At 51.3% G+C, this 26,449-nt stretch overlaps 1 protein-coding gene across 1 annotated transcript in view; it reads right to left on the bottom strand.

The window, feature by feature from the left end:
• ASTN2 (astrotactin 2) overlaps window positions 1–26,449 on the bottom strand; it is a 551,498-nt gene that overhangs the window by 272,470 nt on the left and 252,579 nt on the right. The window contains exons 10-11 of the mRNA XM_065418613.1: window positions 24,261–24,411; window positions 2,451–2,617 (exon numbers count right to left, since the gene is read on the bottom strand). Of these exons, the coding sequence (XP_065274685.1) occupies window positions 2,451–2,617; window positions 24,261–24,411 (318 nt within the window). The remainder of the gene's footprint in view (window positions 1–2,450; window positions 2,618–24,260; window positions 24,412–26,449) is intronic.

The raw sequence follows: 26,449 nt of genomic DNA, 5'->3' as shown, positions 1-26,449 counted from the left end.
AAGCTGGGTCCCCTGGGAGCTGTGAACGGCTGGGGCTCAGCGAGATCTCTGCCGTCTGAGCACCTGGATGTGTCAGGAGCTGACAGGTGTTACTCGGAGTTACTTTTAGGAATTTGCTTCTTCACTGCACAAAGCATGACTCACATTTCCTTGAAGGTCAAAGTGCTTTTCCGAGCGGCGGCGGCCACCAGGCAAGAGGCAGAATGTGTCCGGGAAGTTTGGGGGAAGCCTGTTCTAGGGCACCTATGCTCCCTTTTCTGCCTGCCGGAGCTGGTGGAGAACTCGGCTTTGGGACCCTAACGCGCAGGGGATATTAGAAATATCCCCGTTTGATTGTGATCCGCCGGGCTCCTGCTGCTGGCTGATAGGTCCCCCCGGTGCTTACAGGAAGGATGGTGGACATTGTGATGCCACTTTCTCCGGGGCACCGAGAGGAAAAGAGATTGGTGCTGTCTGAGCCGGGCCAGAGGAAAGTAGTGATAGACCAGGCTGGCACATATACTCTGGGGCCTGTCCTGCCAGTCCCTCTCCAGCTGACTTGACTTCAGGGCAGTGATGCATGAAGGCTTTGTGTATAATGCAGCTCGTGGCCTGAAAGTAGCATTCTCCAGAGAAGCAGCACTGCGGGAGAGGGGATTCTCCAGCTTCCTGGCTGTAGATTCCGGCTGGACCCCAGAAGCACACATGTTGGGAGAAATTGGAAACATCCCTCCCCCCTCCCTCCCCCCCCCACACACATACACCCCAGGCTCCCTCCCTCCCTCCAAGCAAACCCAAACAGGAACAATGGCTATTATGAACACACAGAGGTGCAGCCACTCTGCCTTTACCAAGCACAACACTTCTCCCCCAGCAAGAAGGGCAGCAATGTCTGCAAAGGCCTAACAGGGCAGGAGCCCATCAATGCTCCCTGCATTTTTTTCTAGTTAGGGGAGTGGCTTTTCTGTTCTTCAGTGCCCTCTTCCTCTCCACCACCCACCAGTTTTAGCCAGATGCTGCATGTCTCCCTCTACTCTATGCCTCTGCCGATGGAGTATCCCGCTACTTTCCCACTTGCCTGGGAGCCACTTGGCCTTTGCCTTGAGCCAGGCTGGGTGCTGAGATGCCTCAGATTCCCTGCCTCTGCAACCTCACTGTCACCAAGGCTGGGTACGGGGTTCTGTGATGGCTTTTGCTCTCGGGCTGTGACCCATGTAAGAGTTTGCTGTGAGCCAGAAGGCCCCTCTCATTCCTCCTTGCGTGTCAGCCTGCAGTCATGTATATGAGGGAACGGTGGCATGTAGACACTCAGATGCCATAGTTCTAAGTGCAGGATGCACCCCTCCATTTCAGTGCACGCTGCTGTACATCCTTCTCCCGCTGCACTTTTTTGCTACCCTCCTGGGCCCAGATGTTTCCTTCACTAAATGGCTTCTTGCTCCCTTCCCCCACCTTCCCATTCCCACCTCTTCCCCTGTAGATAGGAGGACTGAAGTCGGCTAATGCATGTGCTCACAAGTAGGTGTAAATGCAGATATGCATTAGCAAAGGTGTAGCCAATAATCTTAGTTTACTGTTCATTTATTGTGTGATGTTATGATTTCTTTCTTTCTATGTTCTTGATTTCTTTACAAAGGGATACAATCTGCCCAGCCTCTAAACCAGGGCACTGCAAAGGATGGCTTGTGTGATGGATGGCTATTTTTGCAGCCGTGCCGCGTAAAGCCAGATAATCACAGAGCTCCCTTTGGAACGTTCTGTAGTCGGGGAGATTTTCCTTAGAGAAAATGCTAAATCACATAGGATTCTAGGATCCTGGCCAAGCTCTGGGATGAAACTCTATTTAAAGAGATGCACAGCAAATAAAATAAAATAAAATAAAATAAAAAACACACACAACAACCCGACACAAAAAAGTTTGGGGTTTATATAACAAGACATGGACTGACTTGTACAGTCACTTTCTCTCTCACACACACACACACACACTCCTGTAGGAGTGAGAACTGTCCGTCTGCACACAGATCATTTCCATGTGCTTAGACTGCAGGCCAGCAGGCACGGACGTTCACCATCAAAAATTGCACGTGCATTCGATCGCTACTTGTTGCCCCCATGTGAATAATCTTTCCCCCCATGGGGGCACACGGCACATACAGTTACTGGTATATTTTCACAGATGCATAACTGGGACATCAAGCTCTTGCATGGATGTGCAGCAAGAACAGAATTATGCTTCCACACGTGCACACACACAGGCCAATTCCGCCATTGTTCTGAGCGGATATACTCCTCTACTCCCTCCATACCACACAGGTCCGACCATGCAGATAAAGAGACATGTGAGTACAGACACAAACATGGCTCAGAGGAATGCAGGGGAAGGGAAGAGAGTAGAGGAGGAACCAGCTGCTCAAGTCTTCCGTTCAAGCTGCAGAACCCCTTTGAGGCCATGGTTCCAGGAGACTCACCCGCAGAACATGAAGATGGTGCTGGAGGAGGGGTCATATGGCAGGGGAAGGGTCTGCTGGAGGCACAGCTGCTCACAGCCACCATTGAAGCCATCCGAACAGTCGATCCCCTTGGCATAGTCGTAGCAGCCAGTGCCGTCCTTCATGGGCCTCAGCTCCTGCGGGCACTGCAGAGAGAGGGGACATGTTAAGGCGAGCTGGTTCCGGGGCTGGGGGCATTTCCCCTGACGGAGGTGATGGTGTGACCAACAGGTAAGCCCGTGCCAGGGACACAGCTCCCTGCTGTGAGTTAGCTCTCCGCCCTGGGGAGCCACGTTCATTCCTAGTGGAATCAGGCTCCACTCCAGCGAGGTGGACGGCGTTACACCAGTGAACTCAGGTCTGTCATCAGCATTAACGGAGGACACACGAAAACCTGACCTCAGGTCTCCACAAGTGCAAGTTCACCTGGGGAGCCCATGTGGACCGGGACGAGCACTGGATTGGGACGTAGGAGAGCTGGGTTCTACTCCAGGCTCTGCCCCTGGCTGTGCCTCAGGCAAACGGTTCTAATGATGCTGACCCCCTTGGCAAAGGGCTTTGGGACCTTCTGGTGAAAAGAGCCATTGCAAGTATCTTCCTGGCACGCTCCACTCAGAGCCTGCTCCTGCCTCTCTCCTTGGAGTCCTTTACCCGGACGGCATCTTCGTGCTAGGAAATGGAAATGCTTGACACTGAATCATAGAATCTCAGGGGTAGAAGGGACCTCAGGAGGTCATCTAGTCCAACCCCCTGCTCAAAGCAGGCCTAATCTCCAGACAGATTTTTGCCCCATATCCCTAAAGGATTGGCCCCCTTAAGGATTGAACTCACAACCCTGGGTTTAGCAGGCCAATGCTCAAACCACTGAGCTATCCCTCCCCCTGCCTGTAGAAGACATCCCAATGAAATGGACTCCCGTGAGTTTGATCCTGGCCCCACTGAAGGCAGTGGGGATTTTGGCTGGGTATTTGCCATTTGTTTAAGCCTGCACGTGCATTTTATTAATGGTTGGGGATCTCAACCCCCCCCGCCCCCGTTTAAAATCATTCCCAAAAAGCAGCCCAGTGCCTCTTTGGAGCAGGCAGGCGGGGCTCTGCAGCAGTTCTCGCCAGGGGGCAGCCTTCCTGGCTGGCAGTGAAGACAGACAACTGCAGGAGGACAGATCCTCAGTCGGTGCTCAATCAGAGTAACCCCACTGAGGCCAACGGAGCCGGGCCGCTTTGCACAAGCTAGGGATCTGGCTCTGCTCCGGGTTTTAATTTCAATTCTCCGGCTGGCTTTCCCTGTCCCAAAAGATTAAAGCCAGCAGGCAGCTAATGCCATCAATCATCTGCCACCCTGATTAAAGTGCTTTCCGAGTCCACCTTTGCTATTTATTTATTTTCTTTTATCAAAAACCAGAACCAAAAAAAAAAAAGAAAACCTCACAAAAAACAACCCACAACACAACAAAAGGACCAGTCCTCGGAAAAAATAAATCTCGCCTAAGAACAGTTCACAATTAAAAATGCATTACTGAGTTCTTGAAGATGAGTTAGCTCAGAGCCTGCACATGTAGCAGTGAAGGCAGGTTATAAATGGCCTCTGTCAAGCAGAAGAAAGGTTATAAAACTGCTATATTTTGTGCTTAAAAAAGAAAATCAATTTTCTGTGCGAGCAAAATGCCGTACATATAATAAAAGTCCTGGAGATCCCTGCTCCCGAGCTGGCTACCCAGCCAGGTGCCTCTCCGGACGCAAGCTGCCAGGTCTGATTGATGCCTGGGCATCAGGCCGTTCGCTGTACGAGGACAGCTGAACTCTGGCTGCTCACGGTGGAAAGCCACAAAGGGCCAGGATAGTCCTGTAGCTTCTCAGCTGGGTAATGAAAAGCTTCTGCCACCTGCCTCAGTCCCCCCCCCTCTGCTGCGCTAGCTCCTTAAAATAAAACTTAATTCATTTGAGTGATTGCTGTCATTCCCCCAGGCCGTGCAGCCTCCCTGGAGGGCAAACGCAGACGCACCAGGCAGTGAGCTCCCAAAGGCCACTCCAGCCTCTCCAGCTGCTTCCCCCTCTGCTGAACTGCTGAACTATTGAATGGACCATGAGAGACTGGGATCCTCGGTGCAGCCACTGGAGCAGGGGCAGTGCAAAGAAACAAGGCCCAGCGGGAGAGGCAGAAGTCTTCTCTATCCAGAAGATGTGGGCAAGGAAATGATGACAGCAGAGTGTGACACCTCCTCTTTTCACAGGACAGGGATAGCGAGGGCGTGTCTAGCAGTGGGGAAAGGGCCGTGACTGGCAACACTGGAGCCCAAAGCTTCTGCTCCCCATCAGTAAGGCTAAGATTTTGTCATGGTTATTTGTATAAAACTCACCGACAGGTCATGGGCGATAAACAAAAATTCACGGAAGCCGTGACCTGTCTGTGACCTTTGCTGCTGCGGCTCCCTGGTTTCCCCCACCACCGTGGTGGCTGGGAGCTGTGCGGTTCCCCTTTCCCCCTACGGCGGTTGAGAGCTGCAGGGTGACTATATTTTCCAAAGAGAAAACAGGACCCCCTGAGTCCCCCTCTCCCCGCGTGAGGCTGTTGCCCGTCGCTGGCACCCTGAGGAGGGCCCCCTCGGGAGTCTGTCACCTGTCGCTGGAACTTTGCAGGGGGGGCCCTGCCGCTTGTTGCTGCTGTCGCCTGTTGCTGGAACCCTGCCAGGACCCCACTGGCGGTCAGCTCCAGAGTCCTGCAGCCCCTGGGGCTGGAGCAGAGACTGTCACAGAGGTCTCTGGAAATCAGGGAATCCATGACCTCCAAGTCTTACCCATAAGGCACCAGAGGAGGCTGCAGCAACCTGCAGCAAGCTTTTTCGGTTCATACTCCCAGCATGGATATAAAGGGACAGATGCCTCTCACACGGGTTCCATTTTATTGTTAAACACTCTGGACAAATAAGGCTCACAATAATTGTGGCTGTACAGATACAAGCCCCATTTCTAGTCTGTGCGGACCAATGGAAGAGTAACAGGAGCTGTGCAAACAGGCAGAAACAAAAGGGGGAAAGGTTCATTGACTGCAGTTGTGGCCAAAGTTTCTCCTTGCTGCCCTGGCTTCAGTCCCTACACTGACTTTGCTCGTCGGCTTTTCTCCGGCCTAATTCTCTCCCTGTGCCGGGCCGGAAAGCCACTGATGAGCATGGACAGTGCCTTGCGTAGTTGAAATAGAGACGCCTCTCGTTCCAAGGGGTCGGGCCATTTCAACAGGGCTCCCACTGAGGTAAATGAGGATCCTTCCGTTGACTTCCAGGGGCGCTAGAGAGGCTCCTGCTTTAGGGTCACACCCATAGATTCTGTCGACTTTGGCCTGGCCTAAACTTACAATATAGGTCAATATAGCTCTGGCGCTTCGGGTGTGAAAATCCAGAGCACCGGAGCTACGCCCACCTAACCCCCAGTGTAGACACAGCTTTGTTGATAGAAACATGCTTCCATTGACCTAACTATGGTGGTTCGAGGAGCTGGCGTTCCGACAGGGATGGAAAAGCCCCTTCAGTCACTGCGGGTTGGATCTAGAGTACAGGGTTATGCTGATACAGACACAGCGCTGGAGCTGTGCTGCGTAGACCAGGCAGTGTAGACATGGCCTGATTCAGGAGCTGCTGCCTCTGGCTCCACCGGCTGAGGCATCAGGGGTTGGCTTTAAGAAAGACTCATTGCCACGGAGAGATGGGAGCACCCTTTTCTGTCTCCGGAGGAAGAGGTTGGCGCTCTCCCTGGGGCTATGGTAGCTCGGGGTGGATGGGACTGATGGAGACTCACCCCGAAGCGTTCCCCATGGTTCTTAGCCGCGTGCCGGTTGAGGTTCGCCCCTTGGAATACTTCCCCAGCTTGATTTTTAATTGCCGGGAAGCGTGATTTGTTTCTGTTTGTAATTATGCATTCCAATGTGCATTAAGTACGGAACGCAAATTGCTCCAGCGTGAAATATGCAAAAGAGAGTCCCCCTCCCCCACCTCACCAGCCAGCTGTTGCACTGCAGCAGAAAGTTCCCCTGGGGAAGAAGATCTCCTAACCCTGCACAAATACTGGGGGGTTCCCTGGCAGGGTCAGAGGCATAACACGTCCTCCTCGGAGTACACCGTGAGAGGGGCAACAGCCAAAGGGAGCCGGTTCGCTTTGCAATTAGCAACGGGCTGTTTAACAGACAGACACACAGACATGGAGGCAACAATCAATTCAAGCCCGAGGGCTCGGGGGATGGGAATCTTGGCTGTACTTTGTACGGTAATTTAAACCTTTCCCTATATAGCAAACTACTTAGCACTTGGGCACGTTCAGTCTTCGGGCTTGTCTACATTTGAAATGCTACAGCAGCCCAGCTGCTGTGCAGACACTCCCCACAGCAATGGGAAGGGTTCTCCCATAGGCACAGGTAATCCATGTCCTGAAGAGGCAGCAGCTTGGCTGATGGAAGAATTCTTCCACCAACCTAGCACTGTCTACACTGGGGGTTAGGTCAGGTTAACTACGTTGCTGAAGGGTGTGGATTTTTCACAGCCCCCAGCAATGGAGCTGGGCCGACCTAAGTCTTTAGTGTACACCAGGCCTTTCACCGGAAGTGTTTCGGAGTTGCTTTGCAAAGTCTATGAGCCTCAGAGCCCAGCAGGAGATCTGAGAGCACCGAGTTCGGAACCCTGATTGGATGCAGCAAGTTAGGGAGAGACGCTCCCCTTCCTTGTGTTATGATGGTTCGTCCACAGGGACTGGACCTGGTCCCTCTGGATCTAAACACATGAGACACAGCTGCTTGAGCTAACGGACCAACTCCTCCACCTTGGAGGTGGTAGAAGAATCATAAATCTCTCCACTTACAGAGGGTCAAAAAGCCACAAAGGGTTAATGTGGGTTAACGCAAGAGGCTGGACACCAGTAGTCTCTGGGCTCAAGATTGCTCAAGGACCAGGAGGGTCAAATCTTCAGCAGGTGTAAATCCACTGACTTCAAGGGAGACACACCAATTTATAGCAACTGAGGCTCTGGCCCCTTGAGTCTACCAAGCAGGGACCAGCAGGGAGGGGACCATGGAGCTGGCCAGGATAATGCACCTGGGTTTCCAGAATGCCTCGTGGAGAACCCTACTCAGGGACTAAGTGCTGCAATTTCAGCTCGGCATGTTCTCCAGGCAGACAGCGCTCAAGGAGCTTGGTCTCTTGATCTCCATCCAGCGAGACCACAAGGGTGGAGCTGGCAATCGATACAGGGAATGTGTCGGTATATTCTATTCAGAGAGAGAGCAGGCTTGTAGTGTAGCAACCTTCCCCGTGCCAGACGGCTGCATATGCATGGATCTCTGTTGTTGTCTTTTTTTTTTAAATTAGCTTTTTCTATTAACCTCCTGTTCTCTGCCTGTGGTATGCAGAGGGCTCATGTTTGATCTAATTCTAGTTGTCTGGCTTGGTGTGGGGGTGGCTGTGTGGTGTTTAGTGGCCTGTGATATACAGGAGGTCTACCTGGGTGAGCGGGGGGTCCCTTCTGGCCTTAAACTCAATGACCTCAAACACACTTAATCATTACATCACCGATTTCCAGGGAAAGCAGGTGGGTGTTTCTCTGCAGTCAACAGGGCACTCAGCACCTCCCAGGATCATGCCCTCGTAATTGTACTTGTATCTTCCTTGATAGAAGAATGGAACTTTGTTGCTTGCCTGTCACCAATAAAACCCTGCAGCTGATCAAATTTGCCCTTACCCCAAAACTGTCTTTACCCAGCATGGGAAGAGCAGCTGTGAACCATAAATTATGTGTCCACAGGTTTTATTTAGACACCTCTGTGCACAGGATAAGCTGTTCTGGAGGGGTGGTCTCTGCACCCTTATGTGCACAGTACTTGGTGTGCATTTTCTGCGCTTTGATAAAGAACCATATCCATTATTGCGAACATTCATCTGTCTGGCTTGAGCAGCAGAGACCCAATAATTACTGTGAGTTCTAATCAATCCTGCATCAATCCAGCTGCAGTTCAATTTGCGATCTGCCTCTGCAGTGACACAGGATGAGGGGGGGACAACATCTGAAAATGATTAGAAAATCAATAGCCAACTCAGCCAATAATTCTGTCTGGGCAATCACTGGTGACACAACCCTCACCAATTCACCTGCTATAACCATGCCGTGAAGGGTGGAGGTAGGCAGGGGACGGCATTCTGTATCCTGCCAGCCAGGTAATGCAATTAAACACCTGCAACAAATCAGTAATTAATCTGATTATTTTCTCCATATAGACTAATAGCTTCTACAATCCACTAGCAGTTCAACAAAATCATCCTCATAAAGGCTAATGCCTTCTTAGCTCCTGTAATGCTTTTCGTCCAAAGCTCTTAAAGTACTTTACAAAGGAGGTCAGTATCATCATCACCATTTTACATACAGGGAAACTGAGGCACAGAGCGTGAAGCGACTTGCCCCAAGGCCTCCCAGCAGGCCGGTGGCAGAGATGGGAACAGAACCCCTGAAATCACTAACACTCAGAGGAATACTTGAAACTTCTAGATCCTTGGATGAACAATCATTTTATCAACATTTCTATAATTAAACCTCAACTCCGGAGGTCGTTCAACTATCTGACTCCTTCTACAGAGCAGGAACCTGAGGCATGGAAAGGTTAGAGAGTGACTGCAAACCTCGCACCAAAGGGGATCATGTTTATCCTCACTCCAAACTGCTCAGGTTATAGAACGAACAAATGTGTTTTGTTCCCTCCCACCCCGATCTCCAGCCTTAAAAACTCCACTTGGGATCCAAGAGTCAAGTTAGATTCCTGACTTCTGGAGCAACATAACTAGTGAGAAAGATTCTGCCGGCTAAATTAGACCCCCCAGCTACTCCCATGCAACCCCCCTGCCCTCGAGAGGTTTGCACAGGTGGCACTGATTGCAACTCGGTAAACAACCCTGCTGATGATGCACAGTGGAATAGATTCCAGCTCACTCGCTCTCAGATGCGTTAGCTCGGCAGGTATAGCAGGAGGAGAAGCGCGTCTATTTTTGTCACTCCGGTCAGCAGAAAGGACTCTGCGTGTGCACGGGGAGCGGAGATGCTGAATAAGAAGGCGCTATTTTTACTTAGGTACATTTCGGCGTCGAATTGCTGTTTTGAAATGACTTTGCCCAAGGCCACACAGCGAGACGATGGGGATCGAATTCAAGAGTCCTGCCGCCCCAGCCTCTGCTCTAACCCCTAGACCACACTAACCAACCTCACTGACATTCCACGTTGCTGGTGTGATACCAACAAGAACAAACACCTTTTGCAGATTAGCACCCAACCATCAATCAATTGAAGGCTAGAACAAGGTCCAGAACCAAGGTTCATTCACCTGGGTAACGTTAAGGTGACTCAGCACTGGGCAAGTTGCCCAATCCTTTCTCTGGGTCCCAGCTCAATTCACTGGCCAGCTAGGACTCTGGGACAAAAGAGACTCTGTCTAGACTCACCTTCATAATCAAATCCAAAGCAGAAGAGATGGAGCTCTTTGAAGACGAGATTAAAGAAATGACAACTGAAAGCCCCATAGGACTGTTTCCCCAGGGAAATGAGTGAACGGACCGGTCCCTGTTTATTTCAATAAGCAAAGGCCACACTTTTCTTCCACACTCGCAAAGCTCATTAGAAAGCAGACGGGTGCCGGGGTCACTGGAGACATCAGAAATGCCTCATTACTGACACGAATCCCAGTGGTGAGAGGAAACTGACTCTCCCGCTAAATTGCCTGACGGGGTTTTTGCAGCTTGGCTTCCCTTTTTTATTATTAAGTTTTAAAAAAAGAATATTTAATAAAGTGGTTCTGCAGAGAGTAAATTGCCCGTTTTTATTATTCTGCCACATTTTCTAAATATTAGCTGCCTTTTTGTTGGAGATGTTTAAGAGATGAAGGCCCAGCTTCCCCCTGTGGCCTGGCAGTGGTGGAAGCAAACAGCAGCATGGAGGTGAGCTGGGATCTCCGCTCTTTTCAAACCAGTTCTGGGGGAATTTGACATTGCTCTTAAGCCCAACGAGCCATATACCGAGCTTGTGGTGCATGGGATAGCAAAGAATTGGCTCCCTGATCCATCAAGTCACCTAAGCACATGTCTGACTGTAAGCATGGGAGTAACCCCTATTCTGGATAATTGACATCAATGAGATTTAAACATCTGTTTAAAGGTAAGCCCATGCTTAAGTGCTGTCCTGAATAGGAAAGGACGTGGCCATGTGCTTACATTGCTTTCTGAACTGGGGCCTAAGTGCTTTGCTGGACTGAGGCTATCCAAAGGGTTGGCTCAATCCTGCAAGGTGCTGGGCACTCTGTCCCGATCCAGCACACGTTTAACTTTAGACATACAAGTCTAAACACTGATGTCAGTGGGTCTAAAGTTAAGCATGTGCTTAAGTGCTTTGCTGGAAGGAGCCCTGGAGGAGGTTAAATGCAAAGGCTAGGAAAGTTTGAGCCAATGTAGTTTCAATTATTTTACCAGCTGCTCTATGCACCCCGCCCAACCAACCCTGCCATTCCTCCTTTACTAATCTTTGGTGTGCTGATTTGGGGCTGGTGAAATGTGCCAGATTCACAGCCGGAAAGACTGAAGTACTTCACAGAACAGGCACGACACAGACAGCAGCAGGGCAATCTTGCCCATGTGACTCAATCCTGACCTCTAGAGGAGAGCAATCTATAGCAGAGGTGGGCATACTACGGCCCGCGGGACCGTCCTGCCCGGCCCCTGAGCTCCTGGCCAGGGAGGCTAGCCCCGGCCCCTCCCCGCTGTCCCCGCTCCCCGGCAGCCACGCCGTTGTGCGGGCAGCGCTCTGGACGGCGGGGCTGTGCGCTCCTGCCAGGCAGCGCGGCTGCCAGACATGCTGCTCTGAGCAGCATGGTAAGGGGGCCGGGGCCGGGGGGTTGAATAAGGGGTGGGGGATCCCGGGGAGAAGTCAGGGGACAGGGAGCAGGGGACGGTTGGATGGGGCGGAGGTTCTGGGGGGTGGTCAGGGGACGGGGAACATGTGTGTGGGGGGGGTTGGATAAGGGTGGGAGTCTCAGGGGGCGGGGGTGTGGATAGGGGGTCAGGAGACGGGGAATGGGGGTTGGATAGGCGTGGGTCCCGGGGGGCCTGTCAGGGGACGGGGGCGTGGATGGGGTCGGGGAAGTCACGGGACTCGGAGCAGGGAGGTTGGATAGGGGGTGGAGTCCCAGGGGGTGGTTAGGGGCGGGGGGTCCCGGGAGGGGGCAGTCAGGGGACAAGGAGCAGGGGGGGTTGGATGGGTGGAGGGGTTCTGAGGGAGACAGTCAGGGGGCGGGAAGTGGGAGGGGCGGGGGCCAGGCTGTTTGGGGAGGCACAGCCTTCCCTACCCGGCCCTCCATACAGTTTTGCAACCCCAATGTGGCCCTCAGGCCAAAAAGATTGCCCACCCCTGATCTATAGAGTCAACTCAGACTCTTACACTCTTTGCCAAGATTACCAACGGGGGTTGAGGGCTGGAAACTGGACTGAAGCCACCAAATTTCACTTCACACAAGCCACCCAAGAGCTACCAGATGGTAACAACTTTCTCTACCCACCTGAGTTGGACTGAATACAAGCTTCAGTGGTGGTGAGAAACGGCACAGACTATAATTAATCCCTGCAGGCATTCATTCCCTCACCCACAGCCCCAACACAAACAGCCTTTCTCGGGGCTCCTGCTATTCTGTCACACGACAACATTTTACTGAGATCTCAGCCATGCCCTGGCATGTATCTGATCTGCTCTGAAAAGCAATGCAAATGCCTCAAGTGTACGTCTGTGTGTCTATGTAGATTTAGACGCTTACGTCTAGGAGATTTGCATTATTAGCCACACAAGGCATGCGTTCCAGAGTGCACTTAACAAGGGAACGAATGGCTCTGGAGACTGGCTGTGGAAGATCCAGTTTCTAGATCACCAGTTTCAACGCAGCTCAGGTTGAGAGTGACCAGCTGTGGCCTCCAAGGACTTCCCAGTGTCTTCAGAGCTTGATATTAAGGCCAGAAGGGACCATTGGATCATCTAGTCAGACCTCCTGTATATCACTGACCTTTCATTTCCACCCAACTACCCCTATATTAACCCCACAGGCTTGGGACTAAAGCAGATCAGTCCTCAGGACAATAAACTGTGTGCCACAGGCAGAGAATGGGAGAGACCAAGGTGCACCAATGCCCGAGGCAGAGAACTGATTAGGTGAGATGGACTCAGCAGGTGACCCACACCCCATGCTGCACAGAAAGGGGAGAGTGGGGGGGAGTCCCAGCCAATCTATCCTGAAAATTCCTTTCTGGCAATCAGTATGACCCAGAGCATGTGAGCAAGACACACGAACCAGGCACCTAGAAAGTATTCTCTAGACCCCCTGAGCAGACTGGTCCACCCCATCCAGCTGAGTATGGTCCACCCCATACACAGCTGTGGCCAATTCCTGATGCTTCAGAAGAAGTGGAAAAAAACAAAAGAACAACAACAACAAAACAAACACCACATTACGTCAGGCCAATCGTGCATCAGGGAAGAAAAATCTTTTCTGACCCCTTATGGGAGGTGATGTCCACATGCTATAAATCCATCACCACAGGTGGCACTGCTGAGCCCCACTGTTGACAGTTCCTGGGCTGAACAAGCCATGGAAATGGAACTAACCTCTTTGTGCAAAATGGTGACCCTATTGGCTCAGGAAAGCCTGCCCTGCTCTAGGCAGGGCTGTGCTCGTAGACAGACAGGGGCGGGGGGGGGAAGGAGGGAGTGGGGAGGATGGTTTCATAAGTGACTCCAAATTTTGGGTGCCTCTGGCTTGGGTGCCCAACGTGAGACACCTCAAAGGATGGGTGCTCAGAACCGGAGCTGAGCAAATAATGGAGTTTTTGATTCCAGGGGCCAAACCAATTTTAAAAAATCCAATTAGATTTGAAGTGACACCATTTAAAAAAAGAATGTTCATCAAATTGGAAAACACAAAAATGTTGTAAATCAACCAAAATGTTCCAAATTGACCCCAAACTATTTTTTTGTAATTCATTTTCAGTTAACGGAAAAGTATCAATTGACTGCAAACTATTCCCCTCTGCCCCTCCCCCAAGTATTTCATATTGATTTTGGCCGTTTCAGGTATTTTCCAACTTTTGGTGCATGTTTTAAACTGGCCAGTTTTAAAATCAAAACACACATTGAAAATGTTTTTTTTTTTCCCCCAAGCAAAACTATTTGCTGAATTCATCTTGATTGTGGTAAAAAGTTTCAGATCCTCCCAAAATATATATATATACGTGTGTGTGTGTGTGAGAGAGAGAGAGAGAGAGAGAGAGAGAGAGAGAGAGAGAGAATGAGAGAGAGAGAGAGAGAGAATGAAAAAAAACAATGTGCTGAAAAAAATTCACCCAGCTTTAAAATCAGGGCCCTATAAGGAATCTCAAGTGGGGAGCCCAGAACTGGAGCTAACCCATGAGAACTAGTCTCTTTAGAAAACCTCGCCCAACCATCACTTACATGACTAAAATGCAACAGAGGGTCCTGTGGCACCTTTAAGACTAACAGAAGTATTGGGAGCATAAGCTTTCGTGGGTAAGAACCTCACTTCTTCAGATGCAGTGAGGTTCTTACCCACGAAAGCTTATGCTCCCAATACTTCTGTTAGTCTTAAAGGTGCCACAGGACCCTCTGTTGCTTTTTACAGATTCAGACTAACACGGCTACCCCTCTGATACATGACTAAAATGCACATCTTGGGAGGGGCACCGCAACACACAGCCAGCATCAGCCACGTCTGGGTACAGTGCTGCCCTGCCGCAGAAGCAACCTTGGCCTCAGACACTTGGCTGGCAATGGCTGCTGAGAGGCTGAATTTTTGCTTTCCAAGGTCCTTCCATTGTACTTGTCGAGCCTAGTCTCCTGCGTGCTCCGAGCAGCACGCGTCTCTGCTATTGATTTTCACAGGGTGACAGAGTTCTCAGTAGCACCTGCACCATGATTGCAAGAGATTTTAGGGCCAAATTTTGAACAGCCTCTAAATTTGCATCTGCAATGAAACGTGAGCACAGTTCGCAGTCGCTGCAAAGCACAGCACTCAGGCATCTCGCTGGCTGATGGCGCCTGCAGATCAGGCAGTGGGAGAGCCATATGCCATCATTTGTGGCTGCAATCAATTGCTGCCACAGAATTAGAGGCCAGGTTAAGGCCCCTTTAAAACTGCAGACCTATAATTCAGGTATCCGTGAGAGCAAAGGGACAGTGTCCAAGCTAAGAATCACCAAAATTAATCAGACCTCATTTTATATTTAATATCCCTCTAACACTGAAATGTATCTTCCATCTGCCCGGAAAATACCTCAACTCCCAGCTCCTCAGCCAACTGATCACCAAACAAGCAGCTCAGTTTCCTAGGCCAGCAGTAAAGGTTCAGTCCTCCAGCCACCACAAAGGCAGAGCTCCCTCGGCCAGAAAGGCTGCACCCCCACGTGGGCTTGTGCCATGGGAGAAACATGTCTATCACCACGATGATCCCCCACAGTGAGAGCCCAAAGACCCACCTGTGCCCACTCTGAGCCTGCCCTTCCTGATCTGGTGAGAAGCTCTCTTCCAGCCTCCTCCACTGGTGGGAAGATCACCTCCCCCCTCTTCCCACAGCCCACCAATGTCCTCAGAGACATTCAGGTCAGAAGGGACCATCGTGATATCTAGTCTGACCTCCTGCACACCACAGAACCTTCCCCAACCACTCCTGTAACAGACCCATAACCTCTGGCTGAGTTACTGAAGTCCTGTTCCAGGCTTGTGAGCAGACAAAGCAGTTTTCTTGCAAACCTCAGTACCTAGCCCACCCCCACGAACACTGTGCAGGAGGTGCTGCTGCCATCACTCAGAAGCAGGGTGGTGAGCAAACCTGCCTGTCTATCGTAGCTACGTGTATCTCCCCCATTAGCATAGCATCTGAGCGCCTCCCCGTCTGTATCTTTATCCCTCACAACCCGCTTGGGAGGCAGGGCAGTGCTGTTATTCCCATTATACAGATGAGGAACCAAGGGGCTTAGTGACGCTGAAAGTCCATAGCATAGCAGGGACTTGAACCCAGGCCTTCCAAGTACTAGGCTAGCAACACTACACCATCCTTCCTCGCTTCCGGGGTGGAGGGGTCTGGTAGCTTTCATGCAGGTGAATTCCGGATGCCTGTCAGCTTGGGCAGAATCCCCTCACTAGGAAAGGACCCACTTGTGTCCCAGCTCTGCCCTGACACTATTCACAAGTCACCCCAAACCTCCCCTAATCCCATCTCTTCTCAGCCATACATACATGAGCGTGCAAGACCTTTCCCCACTGAAGCTCCCCTGTTCTAGGACCAAATGCTGCTCCTCTCTTCTGTGACTGAACTGTATTCCCTTCATTCCCCAGCCACTCAGATCTCATCTGTCTCCGGCGCTCTTGTTGCTAGGAAAGGAAGATACTCAACACCAAAGAAAATTAGAAACAGAGTGTGCCACATCTGTAAGGGGCGCAAACAATCTCATTTCCTCTTTGCCAGCCCCCTGCTCTTCCCCTTCCACTCAGCGAAGATCATTGCCTCCCACTCTCCACAATAATGATGTCTGCAGAGCTTGTTATCACCTCCACTGGCTGTGGCAGTCCCGTTTACAGCTTTTACACTACAATACACTACACTACAATACTCAGGACCCTACTGGAGGGTAACACCTCTTGCCAGAGGGACATATGTTGCAACTGTTTTCTGAAATAACAGCCGCTATTTTCCTTACTCTTCTCCTCCCCCCTTCCTTTTCAAGATGATCAATCATTATTTTAGCTTCAGATGATCAAATCCATCTGTCTCCCGAGCTTCTAATCACACGTTGCAATATCTTGCCTTTCCCAGAATACTCTCAAGGGACAACAAACACAGGGAAATCAGTAATGGATTTGGAAATTAAACAGAATGACACATTCCCTCCTAGCTTACATTTATTTTTATATTATATATATATATATATATATATATATATATATATATATATATATAAAATTTTAAAACGTTCATGCTGTAGTTTATGGACCCGTTAGAGTAGATGACTAGGAGCCGGGGCTCATAGGTACTATGGATGGCTCTGTCACTGACTTAGGGCATGATCCTAAGAGTGTGAACAATCCATTGGACTGATCCTGCTCCCCTTGTTTCACTGAACGGCTCATGAGTGAAAGCTGCAGGATTGGGCCCCTACTATTGGAGGACTATTGGGTAGCTAATGTATGCATATGTTGAAGCTACCAACAGGGGCTTGGGGAAGTCCATGACATCTCAGCATGAAATTCAGTGGGAACTGTGGGTGCTCAGCACCTCTAAGGTTCAGACCTGTCCTGTGTGATCTTGGGCAAATCACTACACCCCCTCCCCCCCGCCCCCCGCTCCCTGTGTCTCAGTTTTCCCATCTTTGAACTGGAGATTACAATACTTTCTTGTTTCAAACATGTTGTGAGGCTTAATTAATGTGTGTAAAACACTCTGGGTTCCTCCAACAAAAGAAATTAGGTAAATGTGAATTCCTGCTCAGATTTCCTTCTAGGTACCAGAAAATGGTCTGTCTAGATGTTAGAGTGACAGCTGTAATACACTGGGTTGTGTTTGCTTACAACCAGCCAGGGACGGCTCCAGGCACCACCTGAGCAAGCTGGTGCTTGGGGCGGCAGATTGTTGGAGGCGGCATTCTGCCCAATCCTAGGGCGGCACGGCCGCTTTTTTTTTTTTTTGTTCTGCTCCGGCCGCCCTGTAGGGGGCGGCGGCGCGGAGAACCAGAGCGCCCTGCAGGGCAGTCCTCTTCCTTCCCTCCCCGCCGACCGGAGCGGAGCCCTCGCGGCAGGCGGCAGCGCAGCAGGAGGGGCCGCGTGGCAGCGCCCCCGCTGTAGCCCTGGCCGCCCCCTTCTCTCTCTCTCCCGCCCGCTCCCTCCCCCTCTCCCCCCCAGCCGGTCCCCCTGTACCTGCGCTCCGGCCGCGCCGCAGGTTTTTTTTTTTTTTTTGCTTTGCCGTTCTGGCCGCCCCGGTTTTTTTTTTTTTTTGCTTGGGGCAGCCAAAAAGCCAGAGCCAGCCCTGCAACCAGCACAGGAGAGGTTGGCTGGCTCTAAGAATCTGCCTGGGGATACAGTGTTTGTCTGCTATGTCACCCTGAGAGCAGGTGTTTGAATCTTGCACAAAGATACACCATAATTTCTGCTGAATCGTACTAGCCAGTGGATCCAAAGAGCTGCAGTCTGAATGTGTGCGGGAGCAGGAGGTGGTGGTTCTGGGACAAAGTGACCCTGGCAAAGAAAACCCTTGGGAGAGCTGAGCAGAAAATGTCGGCTTTGCTGTTAAAGTTATCAGTCAAGGCAGAGCCCAGAAAGGGGCCACGCTTGGATTCATACAGCATGTGCGCACTCTGTTCAGAGCAGGCTGGGAACTTCCCAGACTTCAGCTTTTACCAGCTATTTAGTTTTACTTACTCTTTAATTTAACGAGCCCTTTTCAGAACTGGCAGTGAAGTCCATGCCACACAATCCCTTTTCACAGCACTTAAATGGCCAAGCAGCTCTACACCTTCGTTACACTTCTATGTGCATCAGGGACTGAGCCGGGCCCATCTGCGGCACCGTGATGTGCCAACCTCTGCCCAGTCTTCAGCTGCTATTCACCCCTGTGATGACAGTCCCTTGGTTCAACCCCCCCGGGAAATGGCCACCCATCGCCCGTCAAACTGTTCCTTGTGAGCCACCTCAGATTAGCAGTTGCTTCTTTCCATTCCGTTACTGTTCTGAAATATTTCCAGTGACATCTGGGAGCTCTGACACATGCTTGCTTTAGCTACTGTAAATTTAGGCTTGATTTTAGCTCATACTTGGCCACTCTTCCCATCATTACTAACACTGGTAGCTAATAAGGAAAATAAGAGGAATTGGGGATTGTAAGTTGTTTGGGGCAGGGAGCGTGTTTTTGTTCTGTTTGTACAGCACCTAGCACAATGGGGTTCTGGTCTATGACTGGGGTTCCTCAGTGCTCCCACAATACAATTAAATAATCACATGTTTCAGGATGGTAGCTGAACATTATAGGGGTCAGGAAGGAATCCTTCACTGCCCCCATGTGCATCTCTGTATAACTGGCTAGGTGCATAATAACTAGAACTAGTAGAAAATTTTCTGACTGAACTGTTTTCTGTCCGAAAATGCTGATTCAAAGAAATCAAAACGTTTTTGTAGAAACGCCCCATTTCATCAACAATTTTGACAGGAAATTACTGAAACATTTTGTTTCCACTTTATTGTTTCAACGTGTATGTTGCAATATAATGATACCACATAAAAGTCAAAAGGATAACGTCAGAATGAAAGGTTTTGACCTTCCCAAACTGAAATACCTCAAGGAGGTTACTTTGATGTTTCTGAAACAAAATATTTCAGAATGCTTATTTTGTGATAAGTTTTGAAATGTTGATATTTCGTTTTGACTCAAGATGAAGGACAATTTTGAAATGCCAGAATTTCCAAGGAACTAAAAATCCAAATTTCTTTCATTATAATTAAAAACCCAACCCAACTTTCTCTGAAACATCATCGTTAGCTTGTGCTGGAGGAAGGAGAGCTGGTAGAACATTTGCTGATGGAACACTTTTCCACTGGAAGATGCTGATTTGACAAAATCGAAAGTTTTCTCAGGAATGTATCAATTTCATCGAAATGTTGAAAGGAAATTATCAGAATGTTTTGTTTCCACTTTGTCATTTTGACTTTTATGGTATGACAACGTACAACGTGAAATGATGGAGCCAAAACAAAATGTTTCAACAAGGTTATTTCCCTGTTTTGGAAACAACATTATTTCACAATTTCCATTTCATGGTAAAATTTGAAATTTCAACATTTGGTTCTGATTTGGGAAATTATGAAATGTCAGGAATTCCCAGTGGAATGGAAATTCCACGTTTCAACCAGCTCTATTGATACCTACAGGCCCCACCGCCTTCCACGGGAACTTCAGCTTTAGCTTGTGCTGGAAGGAAGGGACCAGATGTGATGGGCCACTGATCCTGTATTGCACAGCTATATCCCTAATGCAACAGCTGCATTCTTAAATTAAACCATTTCGCAACACTGCCTTCCAGCACCTCAGGAATATTGCATCATTTTGATATGAAAATAGAAGGGGTAGCTCAAGACATGCTGAGCTAAGGTCTGTATGCCTACCGGGAGACTAGGACCAATTCCCCCTCTGTCTAAAACAGGGATGGGCAAACTTTTTGGCCCGAGGGCAACATCTGGGTATGGAAATTGTATGCGGGGCTGTGAATGCTCAAGAAATTGGGGTTGGAGTGCGGGAGGGGGTGAGGGCTCCAGCTGGGGGTGCAGGCACTGGGGTGGGGCTGGAGGTGAGGGGCTTGGGGTGCAGGAGGGTGCTCCAGGGGATGAGGGGTTTGGAGGGCAGCAGGGGAGATCAGAGCTGGGACAGGGGGTTGGGGCGCAGGGGGGATGGCTCAGGGGTGCAAGCTCCTGGAGGCGCTTACCTCAAGCAGCTTCCAGAAGCAGCGGCATGTCCCCCCGCCAGCTCCTACGCAGAGGTGCGGCCAGGCAGTACTGCTGCATGCTGTCCCATCCATAGGTGCCGCCCCTGCAGCTCCCATTGGCCGCAGTTCCCGGCCAATGGGAGCTGCGGGGGCAGCATGTGGAGCAGAGCCCCCTGGCTGCTCCTACCCGTAGGAGCCAAAGAGGGGACACGCCACTGCTTCCGGGAGCTGCGCAGAGCGGCCCCCGACTCAGCTCCACAGCTGGAGTGCCAGAGCAGGGCAAGCCCCAGACCCCGCTCCCCAGCAGGAACTCAAGGACCCGATTAAACCCAGCTCTCCTGAGTCCCAGCTCAGTGCCTTAACCGCAAGAACATCCGCTCCTCTTCCACAATCAAAAGGAAGTTGTGAATGGTGACCCATCTGGCCCCCTCCCTACATGTCTGAGTAACTGGCCTTCGCTGCCTCAATAAATCTTTGTGCTCTCAGCTGCATAGGGGTTGGTATGGCAGGAAGAGATCATTTTGGGGGTTCGGATACATCACTTTCCTTTTATAACCTCTCACAGAGGGGAAAGCTCCATGAAAGAGAAACCAGAGAGGGGATTATTAGAGGCATCTCTGTCCGCTCAGCAGCAGGATTCTGACCAGCCTCCCCTTACCATGAAGTTGCAATTCTATGGACTTTGTCAGCTGATCTCCAACTCTGCACTCCAGTCCTGAAATCTCTCCTAGTAAAATCCTTGGCAAGCGTACTGCAGCCAAAGCCCCTTCTCCAGGGAGAAATCTCACAGCTCTGCTTTCACCAGAATCCTCCGGGGAGGCACATTTCAACCCCAGCAATGTGCTATTGCTGATCACAGCGCCAACCACCAGCCAATAATCCCGGGCGCTCTGTCCCTCAGCATTTCTGACGACAGAGCTTAGCTTTCCAGATCATTCGTCAGCTGATACCAATTTGCCTGCTCATTGAGCCAGTTTTGCTTCTCCTCCGGAATCCCAAGTCAATCTCCCACTGATATTTAAACAGAGAAGAAGACAGACAATTTCCAAAAAGGTCGAGGGCACGAGAATCAGCTCTGGAATGTCTCCCAAAGGGGGAACTCAAACAACTTGACTGAAATCACATCAGGGCCGCGATCAGCCCTGCATTTCCCATGCAAATAGCTCAGCAGGGCTTCCACTGGGCTCCATGAGTGGAACTAGGAGTTTGGGGGGTGCTGCAGCACCCCCTGGCTTGGAGTGGTTTCCATTATATACAGGGGATACAGTTTGGTTCAATGGTTCTCAGCACCCCCACTACACACATTGCTCCAGCACCCCTGAGTGGAGCAGCATGAGACAGTCCAGATCTAGAAAGTCTGCGCTTGCCCCAGAACCAGTCCCACCTCCCTTGCTAAGTAGGAAAGTTGTCTGGACAGAGGAGGATCGGTGCCACACCCTGGCATAGCATCGAGTCCTTTGCAACACAGCATAGATTGGTTTTCTATTTCTGCAAGCAAGAGGGAGAGAGGAAGAGAAGCAAAGAGATGAAAAGAGAGAGGAACGAAAGAGAGGGTGAGGAGATTAAAGCTTCGTGCCTCTAGCACCTTCCACTGCAACTCAAGCTTTTCCTCATCGGACTGGTGAGGGGAGCAGAAAGAACTCCACTTTCTGCCTGGACGTGGCATGGATCCTAGTGACTCACCAGTCCAAGGCTAGCCTCATTCTTCCCACACCAGGGCTGCACACTGGAAGCAAAAAACAAAGCAACCAGGAGTGTGTGTGGAGGGGTGGCGGGCAGCCTAAAAACAGCAAGCACCCCGCCCCTTCCAGCTCCCCACTCCCACCCAGCAGCAATTTACGCCCACACGGAGGCTGCTCTGTCTCTCCCCCGTAGCTATCAGGGACCAGGATTGCACTCCAAGGTGGCTGCTCACGCTGATTCTCCATCCCTTCCCCGACCCGCCCGTGTTTTGTTCCCGTTAATTATAGCCTAAATGTAGCCATTAGGAGCAGGGTCGAGGAAGGGAAAGAAGCCCCATTTTCCCTGAGTGACATGGATTTCAATTGCCACCGCTTCATGGGCGCATGCAGGGAGAGCCAGGCCTGTAATTTATTGACAATTTCTATCTTAATACGTCTTGACTTTTAAAAGGCGGCATCTTGGCGGCGCTTCTCTGTGGCGCACGGCAATCAGAGCCAGGGTTGTTGCTGACAATATCTGGGAAGCACATTACTTTTCAGGGTGAAATGGCGAGAGAGAGAGAGAGAGAGAGAGAGAGAGCAAAAAAAAAAAAAGAAGAAGAAGAAGAGAGGAAGGGAAACCAGCTGTGTAAAGACCCACATTGTAAAGTGCTGCCTGTAACGCACCAGTGCTATTAGGCGGCCACGCTAAATGTGCTGAACAAGCATTTGGGGATGGGGGGGTGATGTTAAGAGCCACCCAGAGACGGCGCCACTCCAAGCTGACCTTTCCCGGCTCCCGTGTATAAACTTCTTCAATAAAGAAAGAGACACTTCACTCCTGCTTCCGCAGAGCCGAGGAGGGGGCCGGAGAAGGCTCCTGCAGGGAATAGGGCGGTTTGGAGAGGGGGTGGTGGAGGGGTTGGGAGAAGCATCTACGGTTGTGCACGTGTGTGTGAGAGAGACTGAGTGTGACTATGAGAAAGACATGGGTACATGAAAACCAGCATATGTGTGTGTGTGTGTGTGTGTGTAGGGAGGTGACTGTGTGTACACATGTGCTGAGGTGACAGAGAGTGTGCATACACACAGAGGAGTGTCATTTGGCAATCAGGTGTGTGTGTGTGTGATGAGTTCCAGATTGGCCCCGTGTGCCAGTGACAGAGAATGTCACTGTCAGTGAGCGTGTGTTTGTGTAAAGTGTGTAATGATGCAAGTGCTCCCCTGTGAGTGCCAGGACAAGGATCCCACTTTAATCAGTTTGTTGTTTCCAGGCTCTTTTTACAGAAAGAAGACGACTGATTCTCCAAGGTTGCCAGGTGACTCTGTTGCACAAGGAAACCTCCCCATCCCCCGTAGTGGTGTTAAAAACCAACCTACAGCAACAAAATTCCCTGGGAGAGGATTGTGATGCTGGAAGGTGTTAATGGCTGCCATCAATCACAGACCTGGATAAAGTCAATAGGTGCACTAAGCACCCTTCTTTCAGGCTTAATGGAAAGAGCGATTATGCCTGTTCATGTAATGAGAGCTGGAAAGAATAAGAAGCTATTGCCCAAGGCACTGGGCCGCCTGGCAAAACCTGAGCAGAGTTAAGCAGTGTGGTCCCTGGGATTTCCAGGGGATTGGTTGCAAATACAGGGTCTAGGGGATTGCTTGGCAAGCTGTGAATGTGTGTGCGTGAGAAGCAGAAAGCGAGAGATGCAGGGGTGAGCGTGGCCCTGGGAGGAGGTTGAGAGATGGGGCTTCTTTTCGGTGCAGAACTTGCTGGAGAGGCAGACTCGGATTTCTGAGCAAGGAAACTGCCTGCTGTTGTTTGTTCCTACTGTGTTTGGGGAAACAGGACTTTGTGTGCGTTCTTGATAAACACACAGGATTGCACCAAAGAAACACCTCCCTCTAGCATCAGTTTCTCCTCCGAAGGGAAACAACTTTGAAGAGAGGCTACCCACTGGGGCCAAAGAGGTGGCAGCGCTTTGGGAGGGGCACAGTGGATGAGGGAGGAGTTCCCAGAAAGCTGGGAAGCATGTGGGCCATGGAGGAGAGAGCAAAGTCCATTTCCAGTCCACAACACTTTGGCAAGTACATGACAATCGACTCTGCATTGCTCAGTGCTCCTTTAAGCTCCCGAGTCCTCCGCTGTATCTCCGGGGGCTCCGTTGGGCTGGAGAACAGGTTGCTCATTCCTGAGGCAGAATTCGCACCTGTGGCATTCGGTGCAGCCAGCAGGGCTGGGGTGGGGGCATTTCCCCAGCAGCCCCCACCCCTCCCCACAGTTCAGACCATTCTACCAGACGTGTTGACTTTCCACAGGACCCTCGGGGCATCTCTCCAGCTAAGGCCAGAGCAGTCTGCTCCCACAGAGCAAGGCAAGAGAGAGAGAGAAGACAAAGGCGGGACAAGGAGGCGAGAGAGAAAGGAGGAGGAGGAGGAGAGAAAAGGAAAGAGAGACAGACAGACACACAGTTCCACTGCCCAAAAAGGCAACAGAGATTCCCTTACCCGCCGCCATGGACAAAGAACAAGTAACTCCCAGCCAGGGCACCCTCGACAACACACCATCTCTCTAGAGCACTGGTCACCCGGTGGCATACCTACCACACAGCCCGTGGAGTCCACTTTGCGGTCCGACACACACTTGAAGTTACGGGTGCAGCCACCGTTGTTGCGTGAGCAGTCTCGGACTGGCCCAAAGGAAGAGAGCAGGTCATTGATGGTTTCGAAGTAGGTGGACAACATCGCTTCTTCCCTTGGAGAGAAAAGGCACTGTTAGAACTGGTGACCGAGCAGACCCTATGGGTGGCCAAAGGGGAATAACTAGATGGAATGTTTTACATGAAATATTTATGTGAAATATGCTCGGTCTTTGAAGCTAAACTGTTTCATTGGCCAAGTTACAGACCTCTGTAAAGGGATGAATTCCACCCAATGGACATAATTCCTACCCACCACACGGGGCTTCTGCTTCCAATGCTACAGTGAGTGGCTGGGTTGTTTGCAGTGTCCAGTAACCCATTTTAGGGGGAAGACAAGAGGGTGGGATTCAGGGGCGGCTCTATGTATTTTGCCGCCCCAAGCACGGCAGTCAGGCGGCTTTCGGCGGCATGCCTGCGGGAGGTCAGCTGGTAACGCGGATTCGGCGGCATGCCTGCGGGAGGTCCAAAGGTCCCGCGCCTTCGGCGTACCCGCCACCATACTGCCGCCGAAACTGCCCCCACCTCCTATCTCCCCCCCCCCCGGGAATCCTGCCCCATCCAACTCCCCCTGTTCCCTGACGCGCCCCCCCAGGATCCCTGCCCCATCCATACCTCCCTGCTCCCTGTCTCCTGACCGGACCCTCGCCGCCCCATCCAACCCCTCCTCTCATTCCTGACGGCCCCTCCGGGACCCCTACCCCATCCAACCACCCCTTCTCTCTGACCCCTGACTGCCTCCGGAACCCCTGCCCCTGACTGTCCCCTGCTGCCCCATCCAAACCCCCTCCTTCCTGACTGCCCTCCTGGGACCCCTGCCCCCATTCAACCCCCTGCTCCCTGCCCCCTTACCACGCTGCCTGGAGCACCTGTGGCTGGCGGCGCTACAGCCGCGCCACCCGGCTGGAGCCGGGCCACACCACCGCCACCACCATGCAGCACAGAACACGGGGTCAGGCCACGGCTCTGCAGCTGCGCTGCCCCAGGAGCTCATAGTCCCGCCACCCAGAGCATTGCGCCGGCGGCGGAGCGAGTGAGCTGAGGCTGCGGGCGAGGGGCAACAGCGAGGGAGGGGCCGGGGGCAAGCCTCCCGGGCCAGGGGCTCGGGGGCCGGGCAGGATGGTCCCGTGGGCCGTAGTTTGCCCACCTCTGTCTTAGAGCCACATGCACAGTCCATTTTGCAGGTAGCAAAGAATTCAGGACTGCATGTGTTCTTCCCATTCGATTCCTGTCAGAGGGGGTTGGGATCTTTGTTGAGAGCACTAAGCACTTACAGAGTGTTTTTCTTCAAAGTGCTCTCCAAATATTAACTCATCCCCGTAACACCTAGGGGAAGTAGATATGCTCACGCTGTTTTACTGACGGGACACTGAGGCACAGGGAGGTGAAGTGACTTGCTCTAGGTCACAGAGTCACTCCCTCTGTTATTTCCTGCCCATGTTTCATACGTCTCTTGGGTCTCTTTGTATTAGGGCTGTTCTATACTGGGTACTGAATCAGCAAAGCTATGTCCCTCAGGGTTATGAAAGTCACACCCCTACGAGACAAGGCCATGCTGACCTTACCCCCAGTGTAGAGAGCGCTGGGTTGACGGAAGAATTTTTCTCCTGACATAGCTATTGCCTCTCAGGGAGAACCCCTCCTGTTGCTGATGTGAGGCCAGGACTACACTAGGAAATCAGGTCAGTATAACTAGATCACCCAGGGGTGTGAAAAATCGACACCTCTGAGCGATGCAGTTAAACCAACCTAATCCCTGGTGCGGACAGCACTCGGTCGATGGGAGAATCTAGCTACCACCAATGAGAGAAGCCCTCCCATCGGTGTAGGCAGCATCTTCACTGAAGCCCTACGGCTGCACCATTTTAAATGTAGACAAGCCCTGAGTGTCTACACTGTAGCATTTTCAGTGTAGACATAGCACTAGGGTTTACAACTCCTCTCACGGGTGTGTCTGGGTGTAGGGGGAGAAAGAGGATGAGACGTCTCACAGCTCCAGTGCAGCTGGGATTCCAGGGTCAGATCCTCGGCAGGTGTCAATCACCGTAGCCCCAATGACTGGAGGCGGAACGGGTGTGCAAAGCCGAGATGGCC

This window comes from Emys orbicularis, chromosome 18 (assembly GCF_028017835.1).
Source record: "Emys orbicularis isolate rEmyOrb1 chromosome 18, rEmyOrb1.hap1, whole genome shotgun sequence".
Classification (NCBI taxonomy): domain Eukaryota; kingdom Metazoa; phylum Chordata; order Testudines; family Emydidae; genus Emys; species Emys orbicularis.
Note: the sequence above shows the minus strand (reverse complement) of the source record. Positions and strands in the feature narration are given on the sequence as shown.